The following is a 14,588-nucleotide window of genomic DNA, read 5'->3' on the forward strand; positions in this document are numbered from 1 at the left end:
CACTAAAGCTCAAAACAGATTGTTGCCGCTGGGTGGGTGGTGCTGAAGTAGTGGCAACATCCTCAATAGGTGTCCCGACCATAATGATAGGTGCCTCTTCTGCGTGATCAACCTCGTGTTCCTCCTCCTCACATGCTGCCATTTCCGCATCCCATTCCTCTCCTGCCCTCTCCAACTCACTTAGATGCTCATTAGTACGGAATGAATCCAAATCATGATCAAAATCATCAGGAGCAGCAACCCAACTTGCTGAATATGGATCAATGTCATCCAAGTCAAGTGCATCATATGAATCTTGTCCTTGCACCTTCTGAATCTTGTCCTTGCAACTTTTTTGTGTGAATGGCCTCAAAAACACTCCAGTTACGTGTAAGAACCTTTATTGATTCTGACTTAAATTTTCAGTTTTAAACACTTACGAATTTTGTCAAACAATTGGCAAACAATCTCTTTCCAACTGGTAAAGGTTTTCTTGTTTGGTTTCCTCCTTTTTGAGTCATGATAAGATGCATAAAATAACCTACTAAGTTTGCCGAATGACTGCAAATGAATAAAAATGTAATGCAAGGGAATTCTCTAACTTTCTCAAATTATATGATGGCTGGAAATGATATGAAGCTATATGAATGAACGTCTACAGCTAAGAGGTATTTTTACAAACATTTAGCATGCAATCTTCAAGACTCCAAGTGACTGAAAATGAAATGCATGTACAGCTACAGCCATATGACATCATATCAAACAATCGACGTGCGAACTCCTAACTCTATTAAGACTGAAACTTATGCAAATATGACACCACAGCTGTTTGACATTTTGTCAAACACATGACATGCAACCTTTTAACTTCAACTTGATATTTAGTACTGAAATTCTGATTAGCATACAACTAATTACAATGCTCAATAATCTGATTACAATGATTTGACATTCAAGAACATTGATATCAAACGACTATAGCAATGCAACATTAATGGCAGTGATTATACTTCAAACCTGGAAGTAGTGAATTAACTGAAATGTTTGCAGCAGATAGAACAGACCTTCAAATACCCACGTGGCTGCCAATAGAGGTTGCTAACAGCAATTGATCGGCTTCTAAAGATTGTGCCTCCAACAATCTGAAAATCGCTCTTGAAACCCCTCATGGTAAACTTCAGAAACTTCACTGATTAAGCTCAATGGTGGACTATGATGTAAATTCACTCTACTTAGAAGGTCTGGGTTTGTGTCCAACCCAAAGAAATGGGACTCGCCTGGAATCGCCCAGATTCGGCGAGTCCGAGTCCAAGTCAGGTCAGCCGAGTCCCAAGGGCTCGGACACGGACTCGCCGAGTTGGCGAGTTTGGCCCAAACTCGCCAAACTCGGCGAGTCCCGAGCCCTGGACTCGGCCGGCATTGGCATAAGTTAAAACGCAAAAAAAAATTAGTTTGGAAAGTTTTTTTAAATCCGTTTTTTAATGTTAATTGTCTTCTAGCCCTAAAAGTGACTTTCATTTCATTCACTTGCAAAAAAAGGAAGAGTAAAGTGAGTTGGGAAGAAAAACAAGGATGCATAGAAGAAAAACCAGCAAGGAGGGCCCAAGCCCAAACTCGCCAAACTCGGCGAGTCCCGAGCCCTGGACTCGGCCAGCGTTGGCATAAGTTAAAACACAAAAAAAAAATTAGTTTGGAAAGTTTTTTTAAATCCGTTTTTTAATGTTAATTGTCTTCTAGCCCTAAAAGTGACTTTCATTTCATTCACTTGCAAAAAAAGGAAGAGTAAAGTGAGTTGGCAAGAAAAACAAGGGTGCATAGAAGAGAAACCAGCAAGGAGGAAGCTCAAGTTTTCTTCAATTTGTCACATTGGAGCTGCATTGTGTTTCAATTTGGTGCATCAAGAGTTGGATAGGAAGAGTTTGCAACTCATTCCAAGCTTGTTGTAAGAGGTAAGATTGTTTTTTTGAACATTATTTTGTTTCTTGTATGCAAAAATTCCATTTTCTATTCATTTATTTTGAAAGTTTTACATTTTCTTGTATGCAAGATCTTTTGTATGTTTGTAATTTGTATGTAGCATGTAGTATGTAGTTGTACTATGTAGGGTTGTATGTAGGGTTTGTAAATTTATTTATTTTTAAATTGTAGGGTTTGTCAACCCTACAATTTTTTTTAAAAAAAATTACAAACCCTACTTTAGTTTTTTTGAATGTTATGTATTAATTTTATTTTGTATTTGTAATGTTTTATTGCAGCAAACTTCACTTTATTATTTGCCTCAACTTCAAGTTTCACAAAACTATCCTAAAATGTCTACTTCAGCTTCTAGACCCCCCATGAGAAAGGACCCTGCTCGGAAATATCATGAGGATTTTCCAGGGCAAGGAAAGGGGCAAACAAAATGTATGTTTTGCAAAACAATATTCCATGGAGGTATATATAGGCTGAAATACCATATTGCTGGTGTGCGTGGACATGATGTCGAACCATGCCTAAAAGCAGTCTATCAGGCCGTACGTGATTGTTATGTAATGGTTGAGAAGAATGAAAGAAAAAAGAAACAAAAGAAGGATCGAATGGCCATTGGGAGAGAGACAGTTTTAGGAAGAGGGACACAGTTAGGTTGTGTTGGAGGCCCTTCTTCCTTACCTCCATATCGTCCCACTCAGTTTGCTACTGCTGGTGCTTCCATTTCTGTTTCTACTTCTATAAGTGGCAGTGCCACCACCACTTCTCATGCTCCTACCACTAGTAGTTGTAGTGGGAATGTTACCATTGGACCTAGGATTCGTAAATCTAGGTTGGATTCCTTCTTTGTGCCTCACACTACTCCTGGGTCCCAACCGTCGCTTGATGGCATGGGTTGGAACAAGGAGGTCCATGATGCTGCTAAAATGGCAGTTGGCAGGTTTTGGAGCTACAGCTGTATTCCATTCTTTGTAGCCAGGTGAATGTTTTACTAACTTTTATGTTTGATAACTTTGATTGTTTTAATTTTTATACTTAACTTATCTCATTGAATTTTTATACTTAACTTATCTCATTGAGTTTCTTTGCGACAGGTCTCCTGATTGGCAACAAATGGTTGATGCCATTACCATATGCAGGGCGGGGTTCAAAGCCCCTAGTGAGAGTGATTTGAGGGGACCCATTTTGTCTCAAATGGTGGATGATGTGAAAAAGGATTTAGATGAACAACGCCACATATGGAGCACTAAAGGTTGCACCATCATGACTGATGGTTGGACGGATAGGAGAAATAGAACTCTCCTTAATTTTCTTGTTTCTTCCGTAGGTGATTGATTAATTTTAGTTTCATATAGTCTTTAATTTTTTATTTTTTATCTAATGGTTTATTGAATGATCATTGACCTAGCTTTATTTTTTTATTTCAGGGGGCACCGTTTTCATCAAGTCCATTGATGCCTCCGCCCATTGCAAGAATGCCACCTACCTATGTGAGCAGATAGAGGAGGTGATTGAAGATGTGGGTGAGGAGAACGTGGTACAGGTGGTGACCGACAATGCAGCAAATTATGTTGCCGCGGGTAAACTTTTGATTACAAACTAATTTTGTTTGCAAATTAATTACTATCTTGTAGTTTGTACCTCCATTAATTACAATTTACAATGCAACAAATTATGTTGCTGCAGGTAGACTATTGATGGAGAGGCACCCATCTATAGTTTGGACTCCATGTGCTGCTCATTGCATTGACCTCATGTTGGAGGATATTGGAAAAATCCCATGGGTCAAGAGATGTGTAGAAAGGGCAAGAAATGTCTGCAAATTTGTATATAATCATTCATGGGTGTTGGCTCTTACGAGACAATACACAGAGCAGAAGGAGTTGCATCGTCCAGGAATCACAAGATTTGCCACAAACTTCCTCACATTGCAGTCCATGCTTAGGTCTAAGTCTGCCTTGAGACGTATGATTGTTGGTGAGGAGTGGTCTTCCTCATCCTATGCTACCACCCCTGCAGGGATAGAGATGGCAGACTGCATTTTTGATGAGCAAGGCTTTTGGGTCCCTTGTGATGAGATAGTGAAGGTAATTTTTTTATAAATTCTACAATTTAACTTCATGTTTTATAACTTATTATATGTATTCTCTTATTTGCTCATTTTTCTAAATTATACAATATTTTCAATTTTGCAGTTTGTTAAGCCCTTGGTGGTTTTGTTGCGAGTTGCAGATGGAGATAAGCCCGCAATGGGCTATATATATGAGGGCATGGATAGGGCGAAGGAGGCCATCAGATTCGTCTATGGAGCAGATGAGAGCAAGTATGGTCCCATTTGGGAGATCATTGATAGGAGATGGCATCATCAGCTTCATAGGCCCATCCATGCGGCAGCCTATTATCTGAATCCGGCATTCCGTTTTATCCCTTCTTTCAAGGCTGATGCGGAGGTCCTTAATGGGCTATATGAAATCATGGAGAAGATGGGACCTGCTGGTACTTCTCAGATAGACCTTTTTCGAGAGCTATAGATGTTCTCAGATGCACAAGGGGAGACCTTCTCTCGTCCTGTCGCCAAAGACGGTAGGACAACTATGATGCCAGGTAAAAATAAATTGTTAGGCTTAATTTTAGTTTTATTCAATACTATATTGTAACTTGTTAAATGAGTTCATGAGTGAGACTAATTTTATTTATTTTTCTCATTTCAAACTCAGATCATTGGTGGAACTTTTTTGGCCCAGAGACACCAAACGTTCAGAAGTTGGCCATTCGTATCTTGAGCCAACCATGCAGCGCATCAAGTTGTGAGCGCAATTGGAGTATGTTTGAGCACATACACTCCAAGAGGCACAATAGATTATCTGTGGAGAAGATGAATGATCTCGTCTTTGTTCACTACAACCTCCGCCTGAGAATGAGAAAGAATGCAACAGTTGACATGTCTCCTATCATTCTAGATGAGGTTGATCTTGAAGCAGAGTGGGCCAATGAGAATCAGACAGCTCCTGGGACTCCTACAGCTGTATTTAGTGATGATGACATTGATTGGATTGACCAGGTAGATATAGAGGCTGAGGCTGTAGCCATGGCAGAGGAGGAGCAGAGAGCACGAGCAGAGATAGGAAATACTGAGACTCAGAGTGACACAGTTGTTCCTGATGTTGGTGAGCATGACACAGCCGTTCCTGATGTTGGTGAGCATGGCATGGTGTCACGGGGAGCGACTATGGCTGCTGAATCATCTAGGACCTACTTTAAACGCCTTCGCAGGGGGCCAGGGCGAGAGGGTGCACGGCCCTCTGAGCCATAGGCTTGTACACTTGTAGTTGTATTTAGTATTTACTATTTACCTTTAGTATTTGTATGAAACATTTGATGATGATCATATGATGACATGGATTTTTTATTCCATGAGTTTTGTAATATTGTATACATTTGACAATATTTATATATCTATGTTTGTTATTTTCTTCAGCTAAATTTGCGTTTATGCTTATGTGATTGATGTATACTTGTATATGTAATCAAATGAGCCGAGTTTAATGATGTTTTTGTGTCTTTAACGTGTACTCAATAAAGGGTGTCTGAAACAAGTTTTAAATCTTTAAAAATCTCTAAATTTCTTAAGTTTTTCACTTTCCCGAGTCCAGTCGAGTCTGGAGCCGAGTCTGACGCTGAGTCCCGAGTCCGAGTCCGAGTCGGCCTTGCCGAGTCCGAGCCGAGTCCGAGTCCTGTTTCTTTGGTCCACCAACCTACAGCTTCCTAGGATTTTCGTCCTTAGAAACTAAACAATCACTGACTTTCAGCAACAAGAAGAAATGGCTTCCATGAAATAATCTTATAACATGCTCTTGAAGGAAGACAAGATTTGTTTATAAAGACTTCTCAAACTCCAAATCAATCTCCATGCTCAATGTGGGATAAATCCTCCTTTACTTTTAATTCCTCCTTAAGGCTCATTTTCCAAACATATTAATAACATTTAAAATGTTATTTCATTAAGACTTAGGGATAACATTTAATATTTCATTAAGATTTGCATTCATAATTAATTCCTCAACTTGCCCCCTTTTCATGATGAATTGACCCTCAAGTTATAACAATAAGTTATAACTTAAGTTATCACCTTTTTTAAAATAATTATCATTTAAGCCAATTAAACATCAATAACTTCTCCAATATTCATTACTTTTCAATCCCGTCTGAACCAGAAGAGTCAATAACTGCATACACTGCGCATCTGACTGCCTTACTAAAAATAGTAAGGGTCCCTCTCAATCAACCACTAACTTGCTATAAATAGTAAGTGTGTGGAACAGAGTCAAACGAAGGCCAAACTGAACCAAACGAAAAGCAATCCTGAACACTTATGATCTCCGGAATGGAAATAAGCCTCCCGCACTGCCAACTGGGACCCCTCTAACCGTCAATCTTAGCCTACGAGGGCCAATAATAGGCTAATCCAACCATAAACCATATCATCCCAAACAGGGGACATTACATTGCACTCACAACCAAAAGCACTACAAGGATGTGATAATATGTGGATGGCAAGCTTTTGAAAATTAGGCATTGTCGCACCATAATCTTCCCACCACCAATTTGCAAAGATAAAATATGTCATTTATAGCTTGTAAAGATTTTAATAATCTTAAAGAAAAAAATAAATCGTAAAATAAAATTAAACATATATTTTTTTTACCTAGCTGTGAGGTGTCTCCCCTATGTTTGCAATCAGGTGAAGAAAACAATGGCCCTGTGGCCTTCATATAGCTCTGCAACTCATCAAGTATCAGGTCTCGAAGGTGCTCATCATCAACTAATCTCTGAATGCATGTGTCGAGGCCAACTTTAACCTCTGCATCTGCTCTGAAACTTGGGGAGTACAAAAACTTGGGATTCTAGTAGGCAACAACATGAATATGTTGGAGTTGATGGTTCCCCCTCCAATCAATTATGCACCATATGGGTTCATATTTGGTCTTGTTTGACCCATACAAGTGTTGAATCGCCTCTTTGGCCTTATCCATGTCCTCATATAGATACCCCATGGGGTTATAATCCTCATCCACCATTCATAGCACCCTCATCAACGGTTCCCACACCCAGATATAAAAAATTTAACAAAATCAGCAGATTGTAATATTAGACAATTAATAAATAAAACATCAATTAAATTTTCAAAACTTACATTGATGATCTCCTCCACCATCTTGGGAAAATTAGAATAAAAAATGGCAATCACAACCTTCTCTTTGTTTCATGCTTTGTAGCATAAGGATTCCCCAACCATCTTTCACTCACAAACATCTACTTCAAGTTGGGCAATGCAGCTAGTATGCTCTACAAGGTGAGGAAATTGGTAGCAAAGCGTGTGACCCCCAATCACACAAGATCCTTACCATCAGTGTGCTCTCTCATAAGATTCAGGGCTCATGTGTGATTGTAGATGTATTTGGTGATATTCCTTCCATCTTCAACCACTTTCTTCACCCCGCTTAGTTTCCCTATGTCCTCAAGGAGAAAGTCAAGACAATGGGCAGCACAAGGACTCCAAAATAATGTCGGATGCCTAAAATTAGAAGTTTGTCGCCTGCCACATATGCAATTGCATTATCAATCACAACATGGATGACATTCCGCACTCCCACTTCCATCACCACCTCATCCAACATGTTGCACAAGGTCTTTGCATTCTTCACTTCATTGAAAGCATCAATTGATTTTAAAAATGCTAACTCTCCCCCTGAAGCAGCTAGAAAGTTGATGAGTGTCCTATTCCTACCATCCGTTCACCCATCAGAAAGAATGGTGCAGCCATTCTTTTCCCAAATATTCCTTTGCTCTTCCACTAATTGGTGAGTGTTTTGGACCTCATCCTACAATAACACCCCACTCATCTCTAAACAACTTGGGGACTTGAACCCCTTACCTACCACAATCAATGCGGTGACCAATTTCTCCCAATGTGGACTAGAAACAACATTGAATAGAATATTGTCGTAGATCCAAAATCTAGCACATGCCACTTTTGCTTGTTGGTGAGCCTTTGTATTGTAGTGCCTTGCAATCCAGGTTGTGCACTAGGAGTGTTACATGGAACAAAGTAGTTTTACATATGGCTACCCACACTTCCCGGTCCTCGTAACCGTGGCCCAAGGGAAGAACTAGATGCCCCCAGATCTACATGTGACCCTATAGAACTCAAATCTGCCCTTGGGATTGCCGTTGCCTCTGTTGTTCTCTTTTGTGTTGCCTTCCTTTGATCATATGCTTCAAGCGTTGCTATTGCATCCCTCATATAGCCTCTTTAGGACATAACTTACATGGTTTGATATCTCGGCTTTCTCTTTTGGTCAAGGAACTATGTCCCAAACATCATTTTTCAGAATGGATTGATACTCTTTTGTCATAGCATCCTTCCAAACTTGATGCTTGAGAGCTTTTGTAACACCAGTAGGTTTGGAATTAATGATTTCACTCATTAATGCATCATATGTTAACTTGCGAGGTCTTTTGCTCTCTCTAAATGCCCCTTTAGGTGCTGCATGCATTTCTGCTTCCTGTATCATCTTTCTAGCCCAAAGTGGTCTCTTGTGATTATTGTCTGGTTCCTCAGACTTATATCTAATCACATGTCATGGAGTCTCTCAACATGACATCCACAATGGCTACTCCCATTTGTGGAGAAGAGTTCATCACGGAGTCACTCAACGTGATGTCCACCATGGCTACTCCCATGTGTGGAAGGGATCAAAGTGCACGAGTGCCCATCACAGAGTCGCTCAACGTGATGTCGTCGTCTCATCATGACGGTCACCATGGCTACTCCCAGAGGGTGAACAAACACAAGTGATGTTGTCATGGAGTCTCTCAACATGACATCCACCATGGCTACTCCCAGAGGATGGAACAAGGGCTTTCACCTCAAATTTCTCTATCACAGAGAAAGATGCATTAGCAAGGGCTTGCACCTCAAGCTTATCTCTCACAAAGAAGAATGCATTAACAAGGGATTGCACCTCAAATTTCTCTGTCTCAGAGAAAAATGCATTAATAACGAATAACACAAATTATTGATTCTAATTATATATATATATATATATATAAACGATCATCCTTATATTTGACCGAAGCTACTATGCATCAACAAGGTATTTAAAGGGATCAATATTCATTCCAAGGGGCGAGGAAAAAGAAATCGATCATTAAGACAACAAATGAAAGGGGAAAGGAATTGCAGGTCTGATCTCAGTCATTGCAAAAAGGATCAATGAATCAGCCAATCACTATTAACACTGGTATGCTATATTAGTTCGATACATCTCTGCTGTTCATATTAATAATATATTGAAAATGCTATAGAATCATATAGAACTCGTATTGCTGTATGTCAGACTCATATATATTAGATTTTGCAATTCATATATATAACAATAGTTCTTTGGAGTAATCCTTAATTGTATATTGAATAAAGCACCTTAGAAATATTCTTGCTATTGGAAACGCATTACTTTATTTGCAGCATTCTATTCTATTCCTATCATTGCCGCCCAATGGTTATGATGTGCTTAGAAAACGACTATACTTATCATATTAGAATCAATCATACCTTATTGGGAATCAATCATGATTAAGTATGAATAATATATCCAACTTATGTATCAGTCATTATAAATATAAAATATGCTTCTTTAGATAATATTCAAATATGTTTGCATCATAGGAATACACCCTTGAGGAAGAAGGGCACGAAATGTAATGAAGGGATAACAAGGGGCTCATAAGTAGGCCATTCTTGGATGACCAAAGTGGCAACTAGAACTTGGAGGGCCCTTACACGTAGGAGTCAAGGAACCCAATTACATTCTCTACCCATTCCCCACAAGACATGATAACATGGGAGAAACAAACTTGATAGGCAAGCAAGTGCGAGCCGAACTGAAGCAAGAAGGTTGTAGAAGGCAACCTCTCTTGGGTTTGGTGTAGAAATGGGTCCCAAGCAAACCTTCATGTCTCTTTCTCTCCAACTCTTATGTATTATAATTTTAGTGTTTTGTCTAACCCTAACCATAAGATGAAAATGTATTTGTATTTGTTCTTATGCTTTATATGCAGAATCTACACGCATTGGTTCATTTTGTTTAGCAAGTTGTTGATTGGTAAGTTCAAACCCTAACCCTAATTTGTGTTTTTAGGTAAAAGTTAGTGCAATTTGGAAAGGGGACATTACACTTTCAATGTCGAAACCTAGAAATAGTCCATAGCTCCATTATGCATCTAGCACCAAAGATGCAACTTGGAACCTTGTCCAATTTTATGTCAAATTCCTCAATCCACAATACATAAAATGTGAATTTTGGAGATATACATGCAATTTCTTTTTTAACTAAAGAAACAAACTCGATACGACTATGGATGTTATAGGTGGATCTTTCCATAGATGCCAACAAGTAAAACCAAATTCTGTCAAATTTCCAATATTTATAAGGTACGTTTATGTTCAAGAGTCGATTATTTATGCTCGAAAATCAGTTTCACTTAGCCATAAACCCTATTGTGGGAATCACCAACCTGAATAGTTGATTAGCCTCAATAGTTGATTAGCCTCCTACACCATGTATGTGTTTCAGCTATCAATGAAAAAGTGACTTACAATTGCTTGGCTTTTTCAAACATTAATACTACCAATTGCAATTTGCATGAACATTCACAACTATTTGCATCTATCATCTCTGAACTCCCTGTCTGGATTTAATGCAATTTTGTACAACATAGTGTATGTTTTTCTAACACATTCATACAACTAACATAAATCTTAAAACAAATCTCACAATAAAAGTACTTCGATTTTCTGTCAAAAAACAATGTAAAAAAAGAATTTCTAATAATGCAAGAAAGCAATAAGTGCAATTATACCTTTAAGCCAGACTCAATCACTAGATCAACATGTCCAGATGCTAGTAGTGCATAAGCATAACAGTCGCATCCATATAGAGGTATTTTTACCTGTAATAAGAGAAATATATTATCATAACTTCAATCTCAAGCTCAAAAGATACAGTGCAGTTTTTAAGACATGGTCAACATCAAGCATATGAGTTTAAACTTTAAACATCTCCTATCAATCAAATCTCAAAAGGTCACCAAATTGACATGCAATTTCATATTCTTGAAAACATTTGAATCTGGAATCCGTAAGATATGGTCTTGCAATAGATTTTATTCATATACGCCCACTCCATGTCTAGAGATGTTAGATTCAGTAATAGACTAGCAACAATCAACTCTTTTGCATCCTGCGAATGCAATCATTAGCATAGAATTTAAGAATAAAAGTGTAGAGCATTGATTTAATAATGTTTCAGGTAGTCATAACTTCTCATATTCAGTTGTTGATGGTGATATAATGGATAATGAATAACTGTACGTATTGTTATTTAAAATAAAAGTCTATGACAGAGTAAGTATAATGATTGTGGGGCCTTCCTGTGCCAAACAATTGTAAAGTAAATATCTATATGATAACATCTTCTTACCTGGTGTGTATTGTGTTCATTGTTATTATTGTTATTATTTATACTGCTGAGGTTTGGTAGCATAGAATCAGTAGCAAACATATTCTATCAAAATCCCCCATTATAAACTTCTATTAGCTTATAATTCCATTAGCTCTGTCTCTGTATTTTCTTGTTTCGGAAATCAATAAAACTAGGTACATCGTACAAACTACAATATATATCCTACAGAACAGAGTGATATATCCAAAAAAACATGGCTGTAAAGAAAGGCCTACAAAACCTTCAGAATAAAGACTGCTTTTAGCAATGTTATGCACTTGCATCGGATGCTTTACTCAGCGTAAGGAACAAAAAGCATTTTTGGCATCCTCTGTTTCACACTCCCACAGTATACATCTGAAAATGGGATTCTAATAGATACCTGCACAACTTTTGAGAAACTTTTTGGATCCTCTTAAAGTTTGAGTGTGCTTCTCTTGACCTGAGAATTGAAATACTCCTATTGTTCACATCATGCTCTGGTCCACATTCTCCTTCTTGCTTTTGACGTACCTATTTGGTCTCACTTGGTTCTTCATACTTGTCAGCCCCTCTTGCAACAACATTTGGAAACTTATAACATACACATGTTGAGTGGAGGGAATATGGAAGCTGGAACAAGGAGTAGATCTCTAGGGTTCTATTTGTTGAAATTTAAAAAATCAGTTTGCAAACAGTTGGAATAAGCACTTTTGTTATAGTTTAATTGATAATGTAATGATGGCAAAAATTCATATTGAATAAATGTGTTTATTGACTTGTGTTCAAATTTCAGAAATGCATAGTTTCTCCTTTGGTTAATCCAGGTTGATCCATCATACATGAACAACAGCATATAAAAATAAGCCAAGTTTCTATTCTCATTAATGTGGAGACTTCTCTCTAGTCTGGCTGTGCATCTATTTCCTCTCTTACATCTGACATCATTGCCACTTTGGATTTGGATCAATCAAAATTCTGTTCATCACAGAATTCAATCTTTGACAATCCAATTGAACATATAAGATCAACTAATCCAAAAAAAAAAAAAATTAACACAACATCGCCAGTAGGGATTATATCTAACAAGATGCCTGTTTCATCGTAATAACATCACTGTCAAACATGAAATGGACAGGAATGAATACGCCAACCTGTTGTGAGGTATTCACACATCGCCCCATTGCAAATGGGGACCCCTACTTTTTTTGCTTTCTAGGGTTTGCTTTCTAGGTTTTTAGGGTTTTATCTATTAGCCTTTGCATGTTGAGTGTTGCCAGAGGGATCACTAGGATGGTAGGCTCTGCTTGAGCCAGGGGGAGTCAGCAGGTGCTCCAGGTTAGGGTTTCTTTGAAAGTCTTCCTTAGGACAAGGTTTTGCTCTTGTTGCTAATTGTGTCTTGCTTGAGTTTGAGGAGGTCAATGAAGCTCGATGAGTGAATATCATCCTTGAAGGTCTAAATTAAGTCAAATTGGTGAGTGATGAAGTCTGGAATGTCATCTTGATCTTCAAATGTCCTGAAATTTGGCTAAGTCTGGAATGTCATCCTAATCCTGAAATTTGACTGTCTGGAAAATTGAAGAATCCTCCAAAAACTAGATTTTGCATTATAACTCTTGGAGGTCCAAAACCACTCTCAAACATCCTGACAGTATATATGGAATATAACTTTCTTCTTTCTTGTTATATTCCATACATGAATCCTGACAAAGAGACCAAAATGTCAAATTTCGCTCCTGACCCCCCAAAGGGTCCAAAGCGAATTTCAATTTCGCTCCTAACCTTTCCAAAGGGTCTAGAGCGAAATTCTCCATGAGACATTCTACTTTGACCCAAACTTAGAACTAACTCATTCCCAGGCATTATTGAGGGCAAAACACTTGTTTGGAGGAAGAAATGTGAGAAATGAAGTCAAGATTTGAGCCTAAATATGAATTTCGCTCCTAACCCTTTCAAAGGGTCCAGAGCGAAATTCTTGAATGACCTTATTTTCTCACTTAGACGTTGAAATAAATGCCACTTTGAGAGCAATTTTACTTGATGATGGTAGGAGGCCTAAGAAGTCATATTCAAGCCAAGAAAGGGAGGAAAAAGGTGAGAAATGAGCCCAAGTAGGAATTTCGCTCTTGACCCTTCCAAAGGGTCTAGAGAGAAATTCACACAGCCTTCATTATCTTCCTTGATATGGCCAAGTTTTGGACTTCTAAGGCATGGTTGGAGCGACCTTGAGGTGTTCTAGCCTTTGAAAGGAGGTTTGATGCAATGAAATGGTGAAAATCAACCTAGAATGGGAATTTCGCTCCTGACCCTTCCAAAGGGTCCAGAGCAAAATTCCCTATAGGTCCAGTCCTTGGCCTTGGTCCAGAGCGAAATCCTCATTTGACCCCCTATTTTGCCTAAGGCATTGAAGGGCAAAGTTTTCAAGCTATTTTGGTGGTAAGTGGACTTGATTGTGGTCAGAAGAAATTGGTTAAATCAAGCTTGAGTGAGTGAGGAGGAAAGAGGTGTGAAATCAACCCAAAACTTGAATTTCGCTCTTGACCCTTCCAAAGGGTCCAGAGCGAAATTCTTAGAAGACACCCACTTCTTCCTTAACTAGACCAAGATTTTAGTTTCTAAGGCATAATGAGAAGGTTTTGACATGTTCTTGCCTTAGGAAGTGAATGGAAGCATCAAAATGTGAAGATTTTGTCCAAGATCAAGAAGTTCGCTCCTAACCCTTCCAGAGGGTCCAGAGCGAAATTCTTGCGAACACCTTTTTTTCCCCTTAGAGGAGGTCAAGTCCTTGGTCTTTATGGCATGGATGGAAGTAAGATAACATGTCTTTGCCTTTTGAGGTGGTTTGGAGTTGGAGAAATGAAGAATCAAGCCTAGAACATGATTTTTGCTCCTGACCCTTCCAAAGGGTCCAGAGTGAAAATCTCCATGAACCTCATTTTCTTCCTCATTTGGCCAAGTTCTTAGTGTCCAAGGCATGTTGGAGGGTAGATTGGTATGTTCTTGCCTTGAGAAGTAGTTGGACACATTGAAAGATGAAGATTTTGCCTAGAACAAGAATTTCGCTCCTGACCCTTCCAAAGGGTCCAGAGCGAAATTCTT

The 14,588-nt window shown here is 38.6% G+C and overlaps 1 protein-coding gene across 2 annotated transcripts in view; it reads right to left on the reverse strand.

Moving 5' to 3' along the window:
- The window catches only part of LOC131056799 (bifunctional phosphatase IMPL2, chloroplastic), a 198,859-nt gene that overhangs the window by 63,187 nt on the left and 121,084 nt on the right, over nucleotides 1–14,588 (reverse strand). For both annotated transcript variants that reach the window (XM_059219556.1, XM_057991069.2), the window contains exon 7: nucleotides 10,870–10,959. In XM_059219556.1, coding sequence (XP_059075539.1) covers nucleotides 10,870–10,959 — 90 coding nt within the window. The remainder of the gene's footprint in view (nucleotides 1–10,869; nucleotides 10,960–14,588) is intronic.

Source organism: Cryptomeria japonica, chromosome 4 (genome assembly GCF_030272615.1).
Source record: "Cryptomeria japonica chromosome 4, Sugi_1.0, whole genome shotgun sequence".
Taxonomy (NCBI): domain Eukaryota; kingdom Viridiplantae; phylum Streptophyta; class Pinopsida; order Cupressales; family Cupressaceae; genus Cryptomeria; species Cryptomeria japonica.